The 13,440-nt window shown below is 36.7% G+C and overlaps 1 protein-coding gene across 4 annotated transcripts in view; it reads right to left on the reverse strand.

The window, feature by feature from the left end:
• DOCK8 (dedicator of cytokinesis 8) overlaps positions 1-13,440 on the reverse strand; it is a 194,651-nt gene that overhangs the window by 102,995 nt on the left and 78,216 nt on the right. For all 4 annotated transcript variants that reach the window (XM_054688877.1, XM_037491968.2, XM_037491966.2 and 1 more), the window contains exons 6-8: positions 10,834-11,046; positions 5,560-5,645; positions 1,257-1,323 (exon numbers count right to left, since the gene is read on the reverse strand). In XM_054688877.1, coding sequence (XP_054544852.1) covers positions 1,257-1,323; positions 5,560-5,645; positions 10,834-11,046 — 366 coding nt within the window. The remainder of the gene's footprint in view (positions 1-1,256; positions 1,324-5,559; positions 5,646-10,833; positions 11,047-13,440) is intronic.

A 13,440-nucleotide genomic window follows, 5' to 3' on the forward strand; every position in this document is an offset into this window, starting at 1 on the left:
ATGCTAGGTATTGCACTGAAGAAGAGCAAAACATTGTTTCTGCCTTCAATTAGTTTACTATTAACAGGAAGGAAAAGGCAAATATGTCACTAACTACAGTAAGAGTAAATATAAGTGACCACATTCATACAGAAGTTCCAGAGGTTGAGATCAAATCTAGTTGGGGTGACCAGGAGCTGAATGGTAATGAAGAGAGTGACTTTGGAGGCTCATATTGAAGATGAGGAGCCACTGCCAGCTTATATTCTTGAATGACTGAGTGGCCTACCATTCCTGACTTGGCACCTCCCCCACCTCTGCAAATCCTGGATTGTTAAGAAACAAAGATGAACACTTCTTTAAACTAGTGGTTCTCAAAATGTGGCTCCCACAGCTTCAGCATCACCTGAGAAGCTGCTAAATGTGTACATTATAGGCCCTATTTTTAGTGATTGAAAAATACTTAGTGATTGAAAAACTTAGTGATTGAAAAACTCCAGGGTGGCACCCCACATCTGTGTTCTAACAAGCCGTTCAGACAATTTGGAAGCACAAAGTATGACCATCACTGCTTTAAATTATGGAATTGAGGGTCTCTTGGCTTTTTCACTAAACTTATCCTAAACAACACAAATCTCAGTGATTTTTAGTATTTATTCAAGAGTTAGATACTTCCTTAAATACAAAATGGGTAAAGAGGGACAGAAGTATCCTCTTCTGGTTTTGCTATTTTGGTCTTCCTCTGGAATTTGCAAAATGACTAAGCATTAAAACACTCATGGCAAAATCTCAGGTCCTGTCCTTGATCTAAGGACTTCAGTTAAAAGCACATTATAATTGATGAGGTCTTCACCCTGTAGCAAATTTAGACTTTTACTGCACAGATGCCTTCCATCCAGGATGAACCATTTCACAAAGAAAAAAATTTCCATACTGAGAAAACATTACATGCATATCTGAACTTATTGAAATGAATTTAAATTGCTGTGTTTTACACATACCTGTCATGCTGCTATTTTATTTTTCTCTCTATTCTCAACCAGACCACCACTTCCAACAGGTTTGCCCTTAAATGTTCTTCAAAGAAGATAAAAGACTACCTTTCCTAGATCATTCCTTCAAAAATTGCAAAGGCAATAGAACTGGGCATATCAGAGGTCATCGACTTTCAGATCTGATCTGTTTTTGCTGCAAAGAGGTTAGATTTAAAAACAAGAATACAAAGAATCATAAACAATACTGTGTCCTCAGACTTGTGTCATTTTTTGCTGCCTTACCTTTTTCCTTTCTTTAACATCATAGAGGGCAATGCTGGCAAACAGAGGCTCAATTTCAATCTCAAACCTATTAGAGAAAGAGAGAAATCACTATGAGTTTTAACTTAAATAATTTTGAATTTTATGAAAGTGGCTGGATATGTAAACTGGTTAAGAACATAAACACAACGAATAATTTGTGTGGGAATTTCTATTTCTATATTTTCTACTTTACAAAAATGTTAATATATCACTTCTAAAATCAATAAACAGATATATGCAAAAAAGAATATAAACAGTCTCCAGAAATATTTGAATAATTCTATGCACTTGAGACTCACATACAGGGATATTAATGGAGAAATATGGGAGCTTCATAGAATATCCCTAATCAATTACTATCATGGTAGATTCTCCTCCAAAAAATGCTTGTTGGTAGCATTTGAAGAGAGAGCAGGCTGATGCAACAAGGCACTTCATATTATTGTAGCTCTTATGTTTTCAGAGAATTAAGTCTCTGACAAGGTAAAGGCTCATTATAGTTTATATTGTATGGCTAGAACAGGAATCCCTATTATTCAATTCTAAAGAATGGAGCTTTTCAGGCAGTTAAAAATATTCCAGTTGCTTTTCATTAGACTAATGGTATCATCCATTTATTTATCTGTAAAATGAGAAAAGAATACCTGCCCTTCCCATTTCACAGGTTGTTGTAAGGATTATGTAAAATAATATGTATGTGTACTTTAAATACAATGTTCATAATTAGCATTATTCACAAAAGCCAAAAGGTGGAAGATACTCAAGTGTCCATCAAGGGATGAATGGATAAACAGAATGTGGTATATTCATACAAGGAAATATTAACCTTAAAAAGGAAGGGAATTCTGACACATGCTATCACATGGATAAGCCTAGTGGACATTATGCTAAGTGAATGCAGTCAGTCTCAAAAAGAAAAATACTGTATGATTCTAATTCACTGAGATTAGTAAAATTCATAGAGACAGAAAGTAAAATGGTGGATGCCAAGGACTGGGGAACAAAGGAATAGGAATTATTGTTTAGTGGGTATAAAATTTTGGGAAAATGAAAAAGTTCTGGAGATGGATGGTGATGATGGTTGCACAGTAATGTGAATATCTAATAGCATTGAACTGTGCACTAAAAATGGTGAAGATGGTACACCATAAGTATTGTATATTTTACCACAAAAAAAGTCAAGGACTACTATGATTAGTCTTTCTATTGTCATATGATAGCATTTTAATTGGGATCTTCACTGTGCCTAGCTTCAAAAACTATTGCCTCACCATGGTCCATCTGTAGTTAACTTTGTGCTCTCTGGTTCACAAAGGTCTGAATATTAGTAGGATCTACTTAGGTAGGTACAGAATGTTAATTAAGCTCACTGTAGTTCAGAGAAAGAAAAAGAGAATTGACATTAGTCAATTGTGCTGTGATATGTACTTTGCACATGTCCATTCCTTTGTACTTCACAGCAAGAGTATTATTCCCCCTTTTGAGGTCCAGAGAGATTAAGTAATTTGACAAAAGCCAATATATTTGGAAACAGCACATTCAGATTTTAAGCCCACAGACCTAAGCTATTCCTATAGTGTGTCTCCAACTGTAGTCCCTGGAAACCAGCATTTTGAAGAAAATGAGGATTTTGTAAAAATACAGGTTCCTTCATACCCCAAGATCTACTGAACCAGAATATCTTGGAGGGAAGATGTAATGGAAGGTCTCCCCAAATCTGCATTTTAAATGAATTATCTTTGGAAATTTTATGCACTAAAATTTCACCAACAAGAAAATGCCATCAAGTGAGGTACTTTGCACTGATGGAATTAAATTTTAAATTAAAAGATTTCTCACTTAAATGCAAAATATACTTTATTTTCATCTTTTTTTCTTACTGTTATAAAATATATTTGCAGATTTTGCTTCAGTCTAACTCTTTATGCTTGAGGCTTTATGTTTCTCTGAAGCAAAACAGCACTTATAGAGCTGAACAATATTTTTCATATTCCCTACCTGATAAAATCCATAGTAGTAGCATACACAGTATTCTGCATATCAGGTCACTGGGGTAAATGTGTGTCTTTAATATTATGATGAAATTTTTACTGTTAATATTGCAGTCTTCTGGGTTTAACTGTAAGACTGCTTTCTTTTACTCAGTTTATTCAAAGTAGTTATACAACTAGGACAATCTGGTCCCACTCTCCTGCAGGTATATGTTGCCATAGATATTATTTGAGACATTATTATTGTGAACAAGCCAAGTGCACTGAGCAAATATCTTAACTTTACCTAATATCTGCTTTGGCAGGTGGGGAAAATATGATTAAAAACTGCACTTGACATATCTCATTAAGAGAAATCCCAGTGTCTGTCTGTCTGTCTGTCTGTCTCTCTCTCTCTCTCTCTCTCTCTCTCTCTATATATATATATATATATATATATTTTTTTTTTTTTTAACAATACACATCTATCCTAGTGGCCATGTTTCTCCACCTGTGAGAACAGCTGCCATTTATTTATTGGAAAGGTCTAGAAAGCTTGGTGACAAGCATCATAGGGGAGAATTCCTCCAATCCCAAATGGCATAGTTGCTGCATCTAAAAGTGGCCTTGTGTGCATCCTGTGGGGGTGGGTACGTACGTGCTTCAGACAATAGCATGGACTTCCTGACCAGTGCAGAGGGGATTGGAGCAGCACTTCCACTCAGTCTCCTATTGAAGAGTTTGAAGGTTCCCACTCTGGGTCGACTTACCTGGGCTAGAGTTTACCTTTGGTAGCCTTTACTTCATGGAGAATTTACAGGTTACTCATTTCTGTGCACAAGAAAAAAGGCCCTGACCCCCTCTGCTACTGGCTTTGAATTGGCAGGGAGTAGTGGCTAAACATCAAGCCCCCACAACTGGGTGAGCAATCATGCCGGCTTGCAGTAAGGAGAGATGAACCTGTTAGAATTTGAAGTTTATGGTAGATGGGGACTTGGAGGCCATCTGGCCTGCCAACTTTGTTTATAAGAAGTACTCAAAATCCCAGAGACATTCCCAGGGTAAACCACCACCTTGAATTAAAAATTCAGATGCCCTAATTGCAATAGCCCAGGTGCTATTTAAGGGGCCAAGAATTGTCTTTTAGAGATTGACATCTTTCTAATAGGGCACTGAAAAGCATTATGTTTCTGTACTTATACCTACATAGAGCATTTTCTAGAGTCTTTGATTTCAAGAAGTGGAAGAAGTGATTCTCTAAAGCAGCAGTCTATAAAGAGGAAAGAAAGGAGCAGAAGTACTCTGGTGGTATGGAAGAAAATCCATTACAGTGCAGGGAAAAATACTACAATTTATTTAGTTTGTGCTTTAAAATTTATCATTTATATGTGTTTTAGAATGCATATTGTAATATGTAAATACATAATTAATACACATACATAGAGGACATGTGCTTTTTTAAAAAATAAAAGTAAATAATTAAAAGTTTGGAGATAAATGCCTTCAAGTGCATGTAACAAATAACCCTGGCCCACAGACTGCAGATGTGCTGTGTCTGAACTGTGTGGTATTTAAGGAGGAAATGAGAAAGTATTTAAGAAATCAGGAAATTATGCATGAAATCTGAATTTCCAGCTTCTCTTTAAAAAAAAAAAAAAAGACCAAAAAAAAAAAAAATTGCCCAAAACAGGCTTGTTTATTTTGATGGCAAGAGTACAAGAGTAGGTCCTAGCTAGTAGTAGTGTCCCCTTAGGTAGTTTGCTACAGTCCTCATTAGTCCCTATTGTCCCCTGGCTTTGAGACTGGATTTTATTTGTATTTATCATTGTGTTTCAACAGTGCTGGTAAATACGTAACAAAGTCCCTGGGGGGAAAAAAAGACTCTAGTCTATAGCCTTTTCAGATTTCTATGTTGTACATACTTCCACCAGGACAAATTTAAACTACCAACATGACTTGAATGAGTAACAAGTTAGGAAGGAAGCTGACAATCAGCTCTCATGATTTAGATGATTCCAGAAAGCCAGTGACTTTCACTGTTATTTTTCTTAATGTAGGCCACTTCACTCAGTTACCTACATGCTTAATTTCAGTTTTGACCCTTCTCTTAGAGCAGAATGACTGTCAAAGGCTTGGAAGGAATAGAATTCTGGTCTAGATGACTTCAAACTTTCCCTTTCCAATACCTCCCAGTTGCTCACAGTTAAGTGCGCTGGGAGATCCTCCCTGATTCTGATGATAAAGAAACAGCTTGTTGCTAAGGGGCAAGCTAAACCTCTTGGTAGTGGTTTAATATGTTTGCAGATACTTACTTCAGGGTCAGCAACTTCACCAATATTCTGTTGCCCAGATGTTCCTTAGGGCATTCTGGTACCGGACGTATTTCCACAGCATCCTCCTATTATTAATCACATTGTAAAGAAATCACTAGTGAATTTTCATGAAGAGTTCCAGATGGAGTTAACCCAGGGAAGGGAAAACTGCTCAAGTACTCAACTTGGATTTGCTTTATTTCTAACAGCAAAATAACACTTTGACTTTTATAAGCCTACATTCTCCAACACCCAAGCTTCAAAATCAGCATTTACAGCAAACCTCTCTCCTTTTAGAAAGCCTAACATTTAAGACAAAGAGACAGAGAGAGGAAGGAAGGAAATGTGAACATGTATGTGATTTAGTACATCCACCAGATGGCATTGCAAAATCTTATACCTATTGTTGACTTTTTTTTTTTTGCCTGCTCTAAGAAGTACATTTAGAATATTTTTCGAGTCAAGGGCTTTACAAAGTAAATATTGAGTTTCAGACTGAGATATGAGACAGAACAGTTCATTTAAGGATATGAACTACCAATAGTACAGTACTTTCTCAGTTTACTGTTTTCTTAAACAGATGATAGATATTTAGGTTGAATATAGGCTATATACAGACATATCTAGTGAGAACTTGTTAAATATTCTAAGTATAGGAAATATACTAAATTCGTTAGTAATAATGAATTAAGACATAACTGTCAGGAACAATGACATAAAGAGAAATATCAACACCTTATTGTAACTTTTAAAATCCAAATGTAAACCATCACAGTATCTTAATAATATACTTGTATGCAGCAGTAAATAAAGAAAATCTCTGAAAACTTTAATTTCTGCCTTTTAGTAGACTCTCCAAACACTGATGAGTGGTCTGGAGCTCACAAGAGTTCAAAGAATAGTCAAGTCTAACTGTTTTGTCCTGAGCTATAAACGAGGGAGCCTTCCCACCAAATGCCCCAGAGCAATGGTAACATTTTTACAAGTAGCAGCAAAATTGCCATCTTAGTAAATCTGTTCCCAATTTGGTGGAATTGTCAAAGTGGTAAACTCACCCCTACTCTAATCTCTATTCTCCTTCAAGCCCCACTCCTGGGTTTATCTCTTGTCCATCTTACTGGATGGAGTTCCTGAGTTTGATGACTACACAGAGCTGATCTCTAGCTGAGCAGCTGGAACTGTAAGGGTAAACAGAACGGGTACAGCTGAAAGAGAAGTTCCCCTATTGGAAAAGAACCTCAATGTAAAGATACTCAAGGGTTTCTAAGATCACCTTTGTTCTGTATTTAACCTCAGCTATGCTTGTTCAAGTATTTCATTGGAGAATTGTAAACATATATAAAAGTAGAGAGAATAATGTAATGAACCACCTACAGTCATCACAAAGCTTCAACAATTGCAACTCATAGGCAACCTGGTTTCATCTAGCCTCCCACTTAGTACCTCCCCAGACTTAATATTGGATAACTAATAAACAAAACCTCAGACATGATATAAATTCATCTGTAGATATTTCAGTACAGAAATCTAAGAGATTAGGACTTAAGAACACATAACTGTATATCATTATTACTCCTAAAAAGTTAACAATAATTTCTTATTGTCACTACATATTTAGTCAGTTTGATATTTCTCCATCTCAGTTTTTTTATAGGTAGTTTATTAAATCAGGATCCAAGCAAGGTCTACAAATGGATGTATTTCCTAAGTCTCCTCTAATCCTTAAAAACTCCTTGAGCGCTTACAATTATCTTAAATAGGAACTAATTCCCAAAGAGGCGGAAGAGGAAATATGTATCGCAAGTGAATATCCATTGCTTTTATTTTCCTGAAAAATAAATGATAGATAAATAGATAGAGTAGATAGAGCGAGAGATATTCAGATAGAAAAGAAAAGATAACATGAGTAATTATGCTCTTCCATCAGCTGACCAAATGGATCCTGAAGCCAAATTGATATTTGTCTGCATGTGATTGTATTATATGAGCCAATAACCTCGGCCCCCTTTTATTTGCTTTTACTGGTTTTAGTTGGATTCTGTCACCTGTAGCCAAAAGAGTTCTAATGTGAACTCTTTTATGAGTTGGAGTACAGAGACAAATTTCTTCGGGATCAATATATAGTATCCCTTTTATAACGTCAGAATGATAAAGGAAAAGATCATGCCTCATGGAAGTCCAGTAGATGAGTTCTATTTTTACCTTTCCTGTAGACTCAGTCATAGACTGGATTTAATAGTTCACTCACTGGGAAATAAGGTAATGATAATAAAAAATAATTTTCTTAATGTGCTGTCAAAAAATCAACATTAGTAATCACCTCATAGGAGGACAGAAATTTACCTCTCTTCCCTATTACTTTCTTTGGAGAAAGTGCAAATCACAAGTACAAGTGCAGTTTCTGTGTGTGTAACTTCAACATGCTAAGAGCTATTATAGGGACCATCAAGCATTTTAGACATATCAATTTACAAATAACTGGTGTGCTAATTACAAAGCATTCTTCACTACTCACTAAAGTAGGTCCCTTAGGGCCTCTGCTAGATTATAACTTTCAGTCTCAACTGAGATTCTGCATTGTTTTGAAGACCATAAAACAATGTTCTTCCAGAAAGTCTATTCTTTTAATCAACTCAGACTGGATATCTTTCCTTTTAGTCCCATGAGAGAAACTTTGATGAGATGATATCTCACTGAAAATTCTCCTGACCCTTTAATTCTTTCTTGCTTCTGATGTACACTTTGGTTCTCTTTATTATATGTTAGCACCTTCACCATTGCATTAGCAGGAAGGGGAAAGCACGTGAAAGTCAGTTTAATCAGATTTAATTTTTTTAAAGGTTTATTTATTTATACAAGAACCAGGGTACAGGTCAGATGCGCGGGAGGGTGAGAGGATTCACCAGAGACAGAGAGGGGAACAGAACAGGCAGACTGACGAAATACACTGCTGAGGGGAGACAGGAGAGGTCTGCCGTGCCATGTGGGATTCTCACCAGCCTGCAGGGATCGAACCCATGCTGCAGAGGCTGCGGACAGCTTCACAGTGTGGCACTCAATCGCCTGCGCCACCAGGGAGGCCCAGATTTAGTATTTCTTGACAAATCTGGCAAAAAGTTTTAAAGTTGCAGATGGAAACTAAAAAGTTGTGAGACAAGATATAACTGTTTATATCATCTTTAGATCTCAGTTATGTGTGCTAATTTACCAAGAAGTCATATATAAACAGGCAAACATAAAACTTGGTGGTAATGGGTTAGAACCCCCTTGCAATAATTTAATTTGCCTGTTGAATCCCTTGAAATCTGAAGAATGGAGATGATAACACTGACCATGTTATTCATATTGATTTTTTTTTTTTTTTGTGGGACCCTTGGTGGCAGCCGGGGAATGAACCGGCGCTGCAGAGGCTGCAGGCAGCCTCGCAGCCCAGCGCTCAACCACTGAGCCACCAGGGGAGGCCCTCATACTTATTTTTAATCTGTCTAATTCAGAAAAGGACTTGGGGCCTCTAACAGTAAAAAAAAATAATTTGAGGCCAAAGAGGGAAAAAATTAGATGAGAAAACCAACGTGATCTGAAAATTAGCATAAGAAAAAGGGAAAGCTGAAGTAAATTCAGGACACCAATAAGTAAACCATCAGAATTAGCAGAGTTGAACAGAAATTTGACTCTAAGTAAAGAATTTAGGAGAGTTAATTACAAGACACACACAATCTCTAAGTGTACACATTTTCTCTATGGGCCACGATTCTTCTTTGTCCAAAGACTTGAGTGGCAATTTCCCTTTGGATCCTTGTTGAGGAAGGTGCTTGCTGGATGATGAACAGGTCGAAGTCCTCAATAATATTTGCAAGGTGGATGTGAGATCATAATTTCAGGGTTGCTGTTTCCCCAGTTGTCCTTTTTGCTGATGAGTGGTAAGTCCATCATAAGACAAGTTAGCAAGCACACTTCACAGGGGTGGCAGCTTCACAAGATATGTATGAGAATCAGGCTCCCTAGTAGTCTTATTTGATCCACAGATGAAATTTCAGATATTTAGGGGCAGGGAATATATGGGATATCTTTCACACAAAATTTCTCCAAATCTATTTCTTACAACTGAACTTTTAATAAAGTTTGGGTTGCAGAGATATTGCAGTAATCTTTTGGCAAGACCTGCAAGTATAGATATGACATGCAGACGAGAAAGACAGAGAGGATAAAGTGTAAGAAGTCTAATATAGGCCTATATAAAGTATATGAAAGTACATAAAGTATAAGGCCATGCATTATCCCATCAAAATGCCCCAGAGGTGACCATAGGCAAGGCCTAAATTATCAAATTGTTCTGGGTCAGCTCTATAATATATAAAGAAATGGACAGTCAAGACCCCCACATTCTATGCACTCGGAGCAAGGCTATAATTGAATTAGTCTGTAATGTTCTCAAAGCAGACATTTCAGGTTGTTTATAGAGAACATTAAGAAAAAATCCTTGGATAAAGAATATTGGGCATTAATAGACAATGGAATACTATTCAGCTAAATCCTGACATTTGCAACAACATGGAAGAACCTAGAGAGTATTATGCTTAGTTGAAGTAAGTCAGACAGAGAAAGTCAAACACCATATTATTTCACTCATGTGGATACAGAGAAACCAAATGGACTAACTAAATGAAACAAAAGTAATATTTTAGAATATAAGAACAATTAGTGGTTATCAAAGTGAAAAGGGAAAGGGAGTGGATAAATCAGACAAAAAGGGTCAACTGTATGGTGAAGAATAGAATTGGACATTCAGTGGTGAGCTTGATATAGTAGTTACACATGTCAATTTTTTAATGTGCATGCCTGAAACATATAATTTTATAATGTAATTTTACTTCCATAAAAATAATCTAAAAAAAAACCCCAAAGCACTGAAGAATATGCCCTAGTAGATTAATTTCAAAACATACCCCCAAATAACAAAATGATCGGACTCACTGAGTGGATAATGCCTTAGACTCCTGAAATGTTTTGAGGATCATATGAGATAGCATCAGTGAAAGTGTTGTAAAGTGCTATAAACATAATAGTTGTGATTATTGGAATCTGATTTGTATAATGAACACTCACTGACTGTGTTATTACACAGGCGTGCCTTAATGAAAGAAAAATAAACAGCCCCCAAAATCATGTGATGAAATACCCAGACATTGCTCTACAGTAGTAAAGAAAATAGTATTTCCTTAGAGATTCTGTATCTTTAGTGAAATTCTCTAGCATGGAGAAAGTTGTACCCACCTCATCCACAGATGGATAAAGGGCAAAGAGCTCAGCCTGCCGATTTGTCCTCCTGGCTTCTTCATTCTGCTTCTCAAAGTCTTCAGCATTCACGTGTTGCAGAAGGTTTTCCAGCCGGTGGTCTGGCTGCAGGTTGCGAAGGGTGAAGTCACAGGCAGTGAGGGGGCCTTTCCCAGACACATCACAGAGCACATTTATGTGAAGGGGACCTGCCTGTAAGAGAAGACACAATTTTGTGAGAGAGATCATGGATCTAAAAAGAGAACTGCATCTGGGATGTTTCAAAACTATCCACTGTGGAATTTCAGAATGAAGCCTTAAGGAATTTCTGAATAAACTGGGGATTTGACAAAAATGACATTTTAGCCTCTTGGCTTAAGGAGCCTAAATTTTTATATTATTTTTAGTTTGTCAGTCTTTTACATGTTATATAACTTTTGGGCTACATGTTTTACTCCTCTATGTGGATATTCTAACATTAAATGTCTCCATCCCACCTGGAAGGAAGTAATTTAATCATTGTATGCAAATAAACTCACTGTGAGAAAAGGCTTGAAAACAGCACTGTGCTCCCAAAACTTCTGGGGCATGTATTCTTTTCTGGAGATTGGAAACCAAGTCTTTTCTGAACCAGGCTCATGTCTCATGCGCAAGCAGAACAGAATTGGAATAAGATGTAACAAAAAGGAAACGGGACTTGGAAGTAAAGGAACCTTGTTATAATCTCAACTCCAGAGCCTGGTATTTGGAGCTGGAAAATAAGATGATCTGTGAGAAGCTTTCCAAATTAAACTTTCTCTAAACTCCAAAGCTAAATAGTCTGTCACCAAAGACAACGTTGTGGGGTTGTGGACATGTTCCTATAGGGATTTAGGAATAAGCACTAAAACAAAAAAAGAAAAGCATTGCTATTCCAGCAGTGTCTGCTTTTAGCTGCAGTATGTTTGAAAAAAAATGTGAAATCACAAACAAGGATCCTTTATTCCGTTAGGAATGTTTTAATAATTGGGGGTTGCATACCCAATCAAAGAAGTGGCAAAGAATATACAGTCATGGCAAACAAAATACCATGGGAATATAGATGAGTCTATTATAAAACACTATATTATTAATAGTAAAATATTACCTTAAAGTCTACAAAATGGACATCCCACTGTACAATTTCTCTATGATATATGCTTTTAATGATATCTATCTACCCCATAAAAATGCTAGTCAGATCATAAATTTTACCTAAACTGAATGCATTATCAATAATCAATATTGATGCATTAATTATTAAAACTTTAAAAAAATATTTATTTATTTATGCATACAAGAGCTGGAGTACAGGCCAGGGGGATGCAGGGGGTGGTGGTGAGAGGGGAACAGAAGAAGCAGACTGACTGACATACACTGCTCATACATACACTGCTGAGGGGAACAGCGGGCAAGACAGGCGAGGTCTGCCTCACCATGTGGGTTGCTCCCTGGCCAGCCCAGGAATGAACTTGGGTTACAGAGGCTGTGGATTGCTTCATAGTGTGGTGCTTAACCGTTTGCGCCACCAGGGAAGCCCCCTTAAAACTTTCTTTTGTCTTAGAATTTATAAGAGCCTTGGGAAAATGAGTTGAATTTTCCAATTTTTTTTAAAAAGATGTTGATATGATGAGATACACGCACATAAACACACACACATATATATATGTGGATATATGTATAGATAGCCAGAATTTATGCTAAGGTTATACCTAGATAAATGAACAAGAGCACAAGAACATCTCTAGAACACAGTAATAGGAAAATAATAGAAAAAATCTAAACGTACCCCAAAAGAAGATCATTAAGAGATTCAGGGACACTCATGGGATGGGCATGTTATAATAGTCATTAAAAACAAACAAACATGCATTCATTGGAAGAGAAAGATGATTACAGGGTATTGTACTGTTACTATGAAAAAAGGAAGGCATACACTATAATTTTTATGAAATAAGTATGTACCATCAATAAGTGTTTGTGTATGTGAATTCTGGCATTTGGCCTCATTATTTCAATTAATAAGTTGCACAAGAATGACTGTAAAAAGGAAGATGTTGCTGGGTGACTGATGGTCTGAATATATCTCCATGGTGAGTATTAGTTTTATTAGTTTAAAACTTAAAAATATGACATATTTTGTATAATTTGGCTCTGAAACCCAGTCAGTGACTTAATTGAGTACTCTGTAAGTGTGCTGAAGAATGAGTGTGTTTTATAAGTGTACTGGTCAGTCACTCGGGTCTAAATTGTCTGTAAGGTCTAAATTTCTAACTGGGCTCAGTAAATCTTTCTGCCTTGCCACTATTACCTTTAGGTTCGTTAGGTTGTGGTTTGCCACTATTCCCTTTAGGCTGTGCTACAAGGAGATTGAATGGCTAGCAGAGAGAGAAAAGACTGGATCCTTCTTTGCTAGCAGTTCTTCTAACATGGTAGTGGCAATTGGTTTTAGCCTTCAGTTTCTTTTGGCCTTTTCATAACCATCCTCATTTTACCTCTTTGCAGGTACCAGCACCAACTAACCTCCTCTTCTTAGGAGGTCTGAGTCCATATTTCAGACCCTGAAAGGTCTATCTTCTGATTTCCTGA

This window comes from Talpa occidentalis, unplaced genomic scaffold (assembly GCF_014898055.3).
Source record: "Talpa occidentalis isolate TD23 unplaced genomic scaffold, MPIMG_talOcc4v2.1 talOcc4.7, whole genome shotgun sequence".
NCBI lineage: Eukaryota > Metazoa > Chordata > Mammalia > Eulipotyphla > Talpidae > Talpa > Talpa occidentalis.